Here is a 12,158-nt window from a genome sequence, read left to right on the forward strand (position 1 = left end):
ATAACAATGCTTTGCTTCCATTAGTACTTAGCTGAATAGCCAGTGAGTGGGATGATTTTCATTTCGTTCTTGAAAATTAAGCCAATAAATTTGAACTCAACCAGGGTAAACTGGTCGTTGGAAGTGACACTCACCCAAAAAAATGAGATCCCTTAGAAAGGAAAAACATTTAATTTTATCTTTTCACATTACATCAAGGAATTATTCCAATTCAAACAACCAGCTTTGGAGGTTAGTATTCCATGATAAATACAAACACTATAATATTGTCGGATATAATTTCCTCACCATAATCCAGATCTCTCCTGGTTAATGAAAGTAAGGGTTTTCCTGGTATTCAGATGTTCAAGGATACCTAGGTGAATATCTAATGTACACTATTGCAAATGGACAACAGCATGATTGGAGATTTCCTACTGATGAAGCAGGGATTCAAAATGCATTTGAGTATCGTTGAACAAGCAGTCACACCTTGCTTACAAAAGTGGAAGAATAGGTAAATAAAATCTTACGACCTTAAAAACCACTTTTACAGTTCCAATAATGATATATTTGAAGAAAACTATAAAATGTTCCAAGTTACAAAAATATGAGACAACAAAGCCCATGTTGATCATCTTCCACCAGAGAGTTCAATTGCATCCTGGTTATATACAGAATCCTCAGCCCACTCAAACCTTCGAGGCATTACTTCATATTCTTGTCGACGAATGACTTCAACCTGCTGCCACTCTTCCCGACGTTCATCCAAACCCTCTCCTTCCAACATGCACACAACTTTTGTCATTTTGGGTCGATCTTCCGGTGAGGTCTGTGTGCACAACAATGCTACCTGAATCATTGCCTCAACTTCTTTAACGTCATTGTTCTGCTTTAGGTTTGCATCTACAATAGCATCTATTCTTTTCTCTCTTTGTAACTTCTTAATATGATCCAATAATAGAACATCATCCTCTTCCTCGAGACGTGAAAAATCTATAGCACGTTGTCCAGTGACAAGCTCCAAAAGAGTAATAACATAACCAAACACCTCTATCCTCTCTAAGGATCTTCCAGTTGATAAGAATTTAGGAGCAATGTGACCCACGGTTCCACGGACTTGAGTTGTAACATGAGTTTTACTAGCATCAACCAATTTCGCTAGCCCAAAATCACCAACAACAGCTTCGAAGTCTTCATCTAGCAAGACATTAGCAGCTTTCACATCCCGATGAATGATTTTAGGATTGCAGTGCTCACGAAGGTACTCCAAACCACAGGCTGCACCTAAGGCTACATTTTTCCGAGCAGGTCAGTCTAATGGCTTTTCTGTAGGTTTGAGCTCCCTTAGCCTGTATGCAACACTAAGTTTTTTTTTGCATATATGGATAGAATAGAAGCCGCTCTAATGGTGCAACACAAAATCCTATCAAGCGCAGAAGGTTGCGGTGGATTGCCACACTGATCATCTCAACCTCCCATAGAAATGCTTTCTCCCCACCAGGGCTATGATAGTCAGTCAATCGTTTTACTGCAACCTTTGTATTGTCTGCCAACACTCCTTTATATACTTTGCCCGTTGTTTTAAAATATTTAGTTTTTATTTATCATTTTTCTTGTACGCACATCACCTCTGAAACGAACAAAGTTCATATACGCAGTAGACTACTTCAGAAGGTCTGAAATATATAAACATCCATGATAGGACAATAATATATTATAAAAGTATATTTGAATACAAGTGATATGATTGAATTACAAATGAAACTCTGCTTTATATACCTAGGCAGGTATGCTTTCATGAATGGTCATGTCCTTAGGGACATGCCTATTGATTAACTAATTACTATTTTATTAACTATTTCTTATTATTATTATATTTATATTTTATTCCTAATAGTTAAAATGTAGGAACTTTGAACACAACAATGACCACTAAAAAGTTAAAAGTTAAAACATTTATGTTGTAACTTTTCAAATGGATTTCATGAAAGTACACGTGAGGTTCTGGTTCAACACAAATGACATTTTTGCATTTTCAATCATATTTGATTGTTTCATTCGCTGTTTGCATCAAAAGATAATAATTGTAAAAGGTATGTAATTGTATGCTGAAACATATGCATTAAACCAATAGTTTGAGAAGGCAAGCAGCTACAATAGTATATTTGTACACTTACTTTTTGATATAATATACAAGAAATAACCTGGGTTGCAATAGATAGGTCGAAAGCATAGAACAACTGATATTTCTATATGCTTGGTTTGTTATATAAATTATAAAATGGAAAAGCTTTTGAACTGATAGTCTGGACAGGAATTTCAATCTGCAACAGGCATATTAATCCATCTTTAAGTGATAAACTTATGGAAAATTATTTGGTCATTCACGTAGAGCATACCCATAATTTTCTCTATCCCCCATCTGTTAAGCATTTTGGTTTTGTACAGTGCTAAAACAACTACAGCTGTATTAGCAAGAAAGGTTACTACTTGCTTAGCTTCATAAACATAACAAATGGTTGAACTTAAAAAAAATAATCTGGTTTGACTGCTTCATACTTTATAAATTGCTTGGTTTGATGGTGATTTTGAGCCAGGCTATTTTTAAATAATAGAGGTATATGCGAGTTAAATATTGGGTTACTGCTTTCAAGATTGTCACCAACAAAGTAATTATTGAAGAAAGTATATCATTTGAATGTTTTTCAGATGAGTTTCATTGATGTTACGGCAAGTTTTATTGACTGAATTGAACAATTACATTTATATTTCGGCTATCAATTGAAGTTAGTGTGCCTGGATTCATGCTTATCATATTTGTATTTCTAGTTATGTTTAATTCTGCTTGGACTCCTGCTTATCTATTGACCAGGTTACTGCTTGCAACGAATGCAATTCAAAGAAAGGCCGCAAAACCCTGGAGGAGGCAGAAATGAAACTGATTAGGACTCCTAAGGTTTTTAAGATTCCCTTTCTGTTGAACTATTTGGTTGTTATTTCTTAGAAGCATTTTGCAGTTAGTTTTGATGCATGGCAGAAAAAGTTTCTAACGGGATGTACGTGACCATGTAGGCACCTAGAGATCATGATGCGTGGGGTATACCTTTAACATATGAAACTTACAAGCTGCTGAAGTATCGAGAAAGGATGCCCGATGAGTGGAATGATTACATATCTAAACCATTGTTTGGGTCATGATATTTGTTACTGTTCCGGATGTAAAATAGGCATTCTGCTTGGTTTCTTTCATAATATGCCAAGCTAGTAAGATATCGATTGTATAAAATAGTATAATATCATATCAAATCCAACAGAAATAGCCTCCAACTTGGCTCTGTGACTTTCACATCTGTATAATCGAACATGTAACTTGGATTACCAAATTAAATAAACCTCAAGTCAAATTGAGAGGAGATTATGAGAAAATTTTTTCAATCTCATTTATAAATTGAACGCTTGGCAAAACAAAGAGATCAGGAATGGTCAAAGATCATGTTGAGCTGTGCTGTGCATGCTTTAACAGTGCATATAGTATATGGCCTCCAATTTTTTTAGTTGAAAATAACTTCATTAATACTTGGATTGTTATAATCACATGACAGTAATAAGTGGGTGGCTACAAGGCTACAAGGCCTTTGAACTTTTTCCTTTTTAATTATTGGATTCTTTATGTGTACTTGTTGAGTTTGATTCACTCCTCGCTCAAGCCTTCACTACCTGCATCTTGGGTTTGGGAAGTTCATCTTCATTGAATTATGAATCCTCATCCCCCTCTAGGATAGTTGGTTCATCTAGTTTTGGAACTAGTTCTAGTTTATCTAATTCATCCTTCTCTAATCTAAATTCCACACTAGTCATTATCATGGCTAGAACCAATGCTAGATATAATACAGGATATAATGCCAACCAGTGCCTTCTACATATATGGCAGGTTTGAATCTCCTCAAATAATATTAATGTTCCTATCCATAATTATCCAAATTGGCCAATATGCCAACTAATCTACCCTTAGTCATTCCTAAAACTAATGGTAAACCTAAAGAAGATCCCTCCAACCACATTATATCTGTAGGGGAGATATATTAACTGTTGGTTGTAGTTCTTCATGTTATACTTTGAGGGCATGATTATTGTTCGATCACTCACAATCTCAACTACATGCATACCTAAGGCACTATTATGGATGAAATTAAGTTGATACCAATACAACTAGAAATTGGTACAGAAAAGCAAACCATGAAATATTAATTGAACCAACAAGGTCAAGGATGGCTTAAACAAAAGAAAAGGTTCACTCTTGGAATTCTTCATTCGTAAACACTGTTAGCTGTTCACTTACCAAGCTTGTAAAATGTAAAGTAAATGTGAGTACAAAGGTCTTATGTTCAAATCCCCTATTATTTACCCGTGAACACCTGCTGGGGGTGGCCCTGTTCACCCAGCAGTTATAATGGTCGCTGTTATAGTGGTAGTAGTAGGGTAGGAATAGAACCCATATCACACAAGTATGAGACCGGTCCAGTTGCTGATTCATCTAATATTGCTGGCCAAGAATGGAAGTCAAATTGGAATTTCCATCTTTTTATTTGGCAATGTTATGATCGTCACTACCCACAAAGAAATATAGCAAGACACAGGTAAAGATATTAGCGTGTCCCTGGTGATATGATAACCATAGCAAGATAGGAAACAGTTTGAAACAACTTATGTTTCTTGCCAGATGTAAATATTGGATATACAACTATACTATATAGACATACCGACAATTAAGCTAGTGTTCTGGTTTTTTTTTTTTGAAAAGTCAATTTATTCAGAGTGGCATGTTTCAAAATGCTGCAATGACTGGAGTCAACGAGGATGCTAAGAAGAACTGTGATTTATATTCATATATGCTTAGAAAATACTCCATCAAAGCTTGCAACATACCTGGTAGCCACGCCCACACACAATACTTTCTCACAGTTTAGTTACATGTTCACTGTAAAGTTTGGAAGCAAATCAGTTACCAGTATCTTTAGTTAACACTCTAATATGAAAAAACAGTAGAACATGGGTCAAAGCAAAACAGGACTGACATAAATACAAAATTGGGATCGATCTCTTTCAAAAGTTACTTTTCCAACATATATGCATTTCACGAATCTGCCCTCTCTTCAGGCTATGCAGAGATATAATAATGGGCTCTTACCATTCACACTTTCTTTCAGGAAGCTTTGTTGGATCCCTTTGGGAGGGATTTGGAGAGCCCCCGGATCACGGAGACAGTTATGAGCAAAATATAAATGGATAGACTATGATAACTGATTCTTTGTAAGCAGCAAATGCACACCTTCAACAAAATGATAATTTAGATGCCTAATAAGCATGCAGTTGCAATCAAGGCATGAGCTGAAAGCTCTGGCACGGTTGCATGGGCGTACCCAGTTCTTAGGATTTTTGGCTTAAAAATGGCCACAAATCATATGAATTTGCATCGATTTTTCTTATGCATTTTAACTTCAATGTACATTTATATCGTAGCTCCTAGACAGAAACAAAAACCCAAAACACTGGATTCGAGATAGCCTGGTTTCAGCTCTCCTGGGCCATCATATTCAGGAGCTCTCCAGTTCGAATCCAAGGAAGCAAAGAATGAAAAGGCAAAAGCCAAGAAAACCCTGAACCATAACAGGTTTCACTGAAACAAGGCTGGATCTACTCACTCACTCGATGAGAAATTCGGAAATGCACCCAGGCAGACCAAAGTTTTCCCGCCTTCTGGGCAATGTGGCCTATATAGTGCATACCCCAATTTATAGTGCGTATGTGACTACAATCCCGTAGGCTGATGGCACCCTTGAAGCAAAAGTAGTTTTCCCTGAAGGATTACAGTAAGGTGAAAACCGACTCCAGCTACTAACTTAACTGCTATAAGTGAATGAACATGTAACGTTGTCTTTGCCAACATGCTCTATTTAGCTATTTTGTCAAAAGAAACCCTTTTGGGAGATTTCAAGAACCACCGGTGAGTTTGATGTAGTATTTCAATACCTAGATTTTAAGAGGAAATCCAAGAGTTCCTATTTTCTTATGCCTATGCACCTGTGGCTGTGCAATTTCTTTAGATAATGTATTTATGTAACCAGTTAACAGAATCTCAATGGCATCAATCAGTTTTGCTTGTCAAGTGAACGAAGAGGAAAATTATAGGTAAGTTCACAGAATCTATGCAGATACATGGATCTTATGATTTTACAAGTGTAAACGTGGAGACTTGGACACAATATACAGAACAAAGGGGTATCATAGACCCATGTGCATGTATTCTGATTTCACTGTTCTAAAAGAGGAGACGACAAAGATATACGTAAGAGGAATGCCCTCACTGCTTCTCATGACGCATATTGGCTCATTTATTCAACTCTATCTCTCTATCTACTGACGCTGCCACAAAATTTCTGTCAACAATGGCGACGAGTAATGTAGATTTGGGCGAAGAGTTGCATAAAACACAAGGATCTGCTGACCCTCTTCCAAATACAGAGAAAACAGCAGAGGAATCAACTGATACGACCTCCTCGGCGGAGTTTACAGTGCCTGATATTTTGTCGCCCTTTAAGTTTTCCATTTTCGAGCTTGCTCACAAGTACCCACTTTCTCCCCATACCCATCTCGCCAATTTTTTGTCTTCGGTTTTGTCTGCCATGGATGTGACTGGTAGACTAATCAGTGGACAAATACAGGGTCGTTTTGGCGCCTGTGACTCGATGCAGAGCGCTCAACAACGTTCCCCAGCCAGCCCATGTCACGTTTTATTCTCAGAGAACAACCAAGGGCGGATTCTTGATTTCTGAAGCTGCGGCAGTGTGCAGAGAAGGCATCGGGTAATTTCACTAGTTTCAATCCCACTTCTTCACCCCTGTGAGCATCACCCGATGCAATGAGTGCTAAGTGAACTATTCAAAAATCATGAGAAATTAGTCAGTTACGACTACCTCTCATGGAAATGGTCATACGTGAATGACTTACTTAACGCAGTTGAATCCCAAAATGATATCTAATATAATGCACTGCGTAAACCCCCATACTTAAATTCAAAAAAGAGTCAAGGGATCTCTACTTGAATGGTTCATGAGGCACAATACTTGCTAAGGTTTTGCAAATGGGGTAGCAAGCTAAGTGGGCTTGATTGTGGGGAAAAACTCCACAGTTAAGCGCGCTTGAGCCAGAGGAGTTCTGGGATGGGTGACCTCCTGGGAAGTCCTGGTTTCCGGGTGCAAGCCCCGGAAGTGATGATTGATGCTATGTGATTCGTTCTCCACATTTCACTAGTTTCAATCCCACTTCTTCACCCCTGTGAGCATCACCCGATGCAATGAGTGCTAAGTGAACTATTCAAAAATCATGAGAAATTAGTCAGTTACGACTACCTCTCATGGAAATGGTCATACGTGAATGACTTACTTAACGCAGTTGAATCCCAAAATGATATCTAATATAATGCACTGCGTAAACCCCCATACTTAAATTCAAAAAAGAGTCAAGGGATCTCTACTTGAATGGTTCATGAGGCACAATACTTGCTAAGGTTTTGCAAATGGGGTAGCAAGCTAAGTGGGCTTGATTGTGGGGAAAAACTCCACAGTTAAGCGCGCTTGAGCCAGAGGAGTTCTGGGATGGGTGACCTCCTGGGAAGTCCTGGTTTCCGGGTGCAAGCCCCGGAAGTGATGATTGATGCTATGTGATTCGTTCTCCACATTTCACTAGTTTCAATCCCACTTCTTCACCCCTGTGAGCATCACCCGATGCAATGAGTGCTAAGTGAACTATTCAAAAATCATGAGAAATTAGTCAGTTACGACTACCTCTCATGGAAATGGTCATACGTGAATGACTTACTTAACGCAGTTGAATCCCAAAATGATATCTAATGTATTTTAGTTATTTACTCTTCACTGCAGACTTTTCAAGATCAAGAAGAATGAATATGGTGATTTATGAGAGATCCTGTGCATGACTAGATTTCCGAACTCGCCCGGGATATTCTTAGAGGAGCAGGTGGAAGGCTGGAGAAAAGTGGTGGACGCCGTGCACGAGAAGGGCGGGATCATTTTCTGTCAGCTCTGGCACGTTGGCCGAGCGTCCCATTCTGGTAAAATCTCCTCTCTATTTTCTGTTTTTCTCATTGTCAGTGGCTGTTGGAGATTTTCTGAACAATTCGCAGTGTTAATGGCACATGGTCATGTGCTTTTTTTTTGCAGTTTATCAGCCCGATGGAGGAGCCCCTGTATCTTCTACAGACAAACCCATCGTAGATGGCTGGACCATCCTGATGCCAGACAGTAACCTGGGAGACTATTCCAAACCTCGAGCCCTTGAGACCTCAGAAATCCCTGGGATCGTCAATCAGTTTCGCCTGGCAGCCAGAAATGCCATGGCAGCAGGTATACATCTTTGAATTTCTCCTGTTAGGCTTCAGGCCCTAATTAACTTTTGATGTTCGGCAGTGTGTTTTGTCCTCCGTTGTGCCCAGAGAAGCGAACTCTTTTAGTGGGAAAATTCTGGTTATTGGGACATCAAGCTTCTTCATCTAGGAGCTCGGTCCAGATTTTTTTTTTTTTTATTTCTATAATATTATTTATTCTGTCAGGAATTTTACAGGCGCATTTAAGTTGAAGCAAAACACTAGCTCTGTCATATCCCTAGGCACTAAGCCATTGGACTGCTGTTGAAACATTTTGACATTCTAATTTTCTGGATTTTCAACTATTTAATAAGAAATTTGATTATGGAATAGCTATTTAGTGGGTTTTGGGTCCAGATTTTGAACCAAAGCTATGATACCATGTGTAAGGGCCTGATTCCTATTATTAGAGCCTCAATCTATTATACACTAACAGATCTATTTTCCTGCTGATTTAAAAGTAATAAAATGAGCTTACTGACCTTCTTACATAGCTTTAAACATTAAACATCTTATCATTTTATCATAAGCAACATAAATTAAGGTGAGCATTCCATTGATATCAACTTAACAAGAGTAGTCCATGGAAAAATACATGTTCCGGTGGTTGATGATGATACCTTTGTCTTATAGCTCCAGCTGAACGCTCCTTATCACCGACCCAACCGGATTTACCTTCCAGCCAACTAGGAAATAAATTCCTAGCCCAGGAAACCTCCACAGGTTCCCTAGCCCTCCGTGCCCAAGTCCAACCAGATATAGTGTGTCCTCAAGAAGAATGTGAAAAACTAGATAATGATACTTTCCTCCTCTCAAACCCAAGAAACCTCCACAGGTTTCCAAGGTCTCCCAAAATCATAACAAGGCCAAACAATCACAACCAACCCCTACCATCCTAAGCAAGACTCCAACCCCCCCCCCCCCCCCCTTTCTTCCTTCCCCCTTCCCTTTTTATACCCTCTTTCCTCAACCACCTCTCATTAATGTCATTAACTTCTCATCCATCCTTAGTTGACTTCTCTTCTCCCAAGTAAGCTAGGAGTACATTTGGAATTGTGACATGAATATAAAATTGAGAATTTAATGGGAAAGGATCATGTCTTCTCCCAAGTAAATCTGAAAAGTACATTTGGGAATGTGAAGTGTAATTACATGGAGAGGACCATGTATTCTCCTTAGTAAATGTGAGGGTACATTGGGGAATGTGAAATGAATAAATATATATTGATGATAAGATGGAGAGGACTATGTCTTCTCCCAAGTAAATGTGAGGGTACATTGGGGAATGTGAAATGAATAAATATATATTGATGATAAGATGGAGAGGACTATGTCTTCTCCCAAGTAAATGTGAGGGTACATTGGGGAATGTGAAATGAATAAATATATTTTGAAATAATGGAAGGAGACCATATCCTACATAATATTCAATTTGAGAAGGTAAGTGGGGAATTTAAATAATGGAAATCATAAATTTATATTAGACCAATATTTCTCAATATTTTCAGATAATGTAAATATTAACAAAATTTGTAGGATAAGATTTAAGTGGGGCATTACAAATGGGGAGACTAGTGGTCTTCTCATGATTTTTAAAGAGATCATGTCTACAATGGCTATGCCCTCATTAGATCCTATGATGGTGGATGGGGGTCTTCAGTCCCCTTCTAAGCCTCATGCTCTAGGGAACAGAACATGGAGGTAGATCGATTTTCCAAGGCAACTTTAGTTCTAGACCAAGGTCTTGGGGGATTCATAAGGTTCGTGATTGCGCTTCATTTTCATATGTTCATGGTCCATTAGTGGTGCCTGTTCCATCATAGGTTGGAGTTGTTTCTTAATTTTCCTCTTTTATTTTCTTTTTATTCCATCATTGATGTTATATGAGCTTATTTCAGTGCTCATTTCTAGCTCTTTGTTGAGAACATATATGTATATATTGTAGCTATAGTTTCTAGATCATTTCCAAAACCATCTTTTGAGACTTTTTTGCTTTTTATCACTTAGTCCTCATGATATATTTTTGGACTTACAATTGTATATGTTATTGATAGAATTTTCGGAGACTTATTTGCATACACATTTCATGTGTTTACATAATGCAATTTTTACTAATTTTTAATCAAAATTATGGTTTTTTTTTTCTTTGGAAAAAAAAAAAAAAAAAAAAAAAAAAAAAAAAAAAAAAAAAAAAAACCTATGTATATATTACATTGAAAACAAGTGAAAATAATTTTTTTCTTATAGTTAAAAGTGTGTTGGTCAAAACCAGCATAGATCCATCAAATCTACCAAGATCCAAGAGGAATCAAATCTCTTGAGGTGCAAACCTTTCAAATTTTTCACTTAGAAAAATGTTTGCATTTTGAGATATTTGATCCCTCTCGACACTCGGTAGATCTGGAATTAAGATGAATCTATGTCAGTTTATAATAAAGTTTAAATATTAACTCATTTTGAAAAATCATTGATAAGACTAAATAATATTTAATATTATAATTTCATAAATTATTATTTAATTAAATAGAGAAAATTTAAGGATTTATGGTTATTTTAAAGTATAAACAAGAACCAAGAAGTACGGGGGTGGTGGTGGACACTAGCCACCCATATTGGCACAATGGAATTTAATGAGTTGCTATCATGGTACCTTCCTTACATGCAGAAGTGTGTGAAGGCATATGCGCAGAGTGTGAACACATCAATCTATTTAATGGTGGCTTTAGTTTTGATGGAGAGCCTATCGTCCTTATGTTGTGGTAATTTTTTTAGCTGGTGGAAGGTTCTGCAGTCTGGGATGGGGTGGTTTAGAGTGAGAACGCACTGTATTGATGGAATATTCATGGTGGTGAGTTTGGGAAGAAGTTTCTAGTATGTGTTTGCGGGGGAAATTGGTGACGTGCTCTAGAGTGGCAGAGGGGGAGAGTTGTCATCCTAAACGGTCCACATTTAGGGTCCCACGATAGAAACCCGCAAGCAATTTTCTTCAACACACTTCACCATTCGAAAATCATGTGATGGCCTTGGTAGCTCGGTGATGTGTCAACACTTTGGGTGTTGGGACTCTCCCATTGGCATTGAGGTAGATCTACAAGAAAATTCCCTGTTTTTTTTACTTTTCAATTTGAATCCAAGCAATGGTGGTGGCACTATCTTGGCAGGATGGTCTTAGGCTGAGGTTCTGCGAGGTAGTAATTGGGTGTGTAGTGGTTGTGTGAGGACTCTGGTATGGAGGTTAGAGGAGGTGGCATGGGGTAATTCCACCATGGGAATATCTCAGGCTGCCCTAAATCATTCATTGTTATATGTTGTTGAGCCCCTTTGGCCTCTTCTGCGACGAGGTAGGAAGGGGGCATATTGGGATTATTGGGCCTTGAGCTAGTTGGTTTCCTTTGTTTGTTGTGGTGTTTGGATGTGTTGTGTGTCGTGGTTCTGAGGGATAGAGCTTTAGCCTAGCGACTCTCTTGGGAAGCAAGCCATGCTCTGTCAAAGGGGTCGCATGAGGAGAGGAGTAGGTTTGTAGGGCTAGTTGGATGACCACACTAGAATGGAGTGTGTTCTTGGGGAAGTTGTGGACCTCGACCATGAGGCGTTTCTAGGTTCTATTGAGTTGTCTCCTCCCTTGGACCATTTTGAGGGGCAGTTAACGTAAGTAATTACCCTATTGGAGTGACTCGGCGACGATAGAAATTAGGATAGGAATGTTGTCATAGAATTCATGAATGTGTTGCGG

General features: G+C 38.2%; 1 protein-coding gene and 1 pseudogene across 1 annotated transcript; one reads left to right on the top strand and one right to left on the bottom strand.

The window, feature by feature from the left end:
- Positions 1-613: 613 nt before the first annotated feature.
- On the bottom strand, positions 614-1,448 carry LOC149251934 (LRR receptor kinase SERK2 pseudogene; annotated as a pseudogene).
- A 4,970-nt stretch (positions 1,449-6,418) lies between these two features.
- Positions 6,419-8,434, top strand: LOC149251935 (12-oxophytodienoate reductase 7-like). Its single transcript, XM_089456595.1, has 4 exons — positions 6,419-6,607; positions 6,705-6,845; positions 7,983-8,113; positions 8,223-8,434. Exons 1-4 carry the CDS (start codon positions 6,429-6,431, stop codon positions 8,417-8,419), a joined length of 648 nt encoding a protein of 215 aa, XP_089312721.1. The 5' UTR covers positions 6,419-6,428; the 3' UTR covers positions 8,420-8,434.
- Positions 8,435-12,158: the final 3,724 nt, after the last annotated feature.

This window comes from Pinus tabuliformis, chromosome 7 (assembly GCF_031772625.1).
Source record: "Pinus tabuliformis cultivar Carrire ecotype Pingquan chromosome 7, CPIR1, whole genome shotgun sequence".
Classification (NCBI taxonomy): domain Eukaryota; kingdom Viridiplantae; phylum Streptophyta; class Pinopsida; order Pinales; family Pinaceae; genus Pinus; species Pinus tabuliformis.

Bases quoted from the DNA above. Each gene is read 5' to 3' on its own strand.
- LOC149251935 (XM_089456595.1), top strand. From the start codon at position 6,429: ATGGCGACGAGTAATGTAGATTTGGGCGAAGAGTTGCATAAAACACAA. The intron at 6,608-6,704 runs GTACCCACTTTC...GGACAAATACAG, and splicing joins ATTTTCGAGCTTGCTCACAA to GGTCGTTTTGGCGCCTGTGA. The intron at 6,846-7,982 runs GTAATTTCACTA...GTGCATGACTAG, and splicing joins GTGTGCAGAGAAGGCATCGG to ATTTCCGAACTCGCCCGGGA.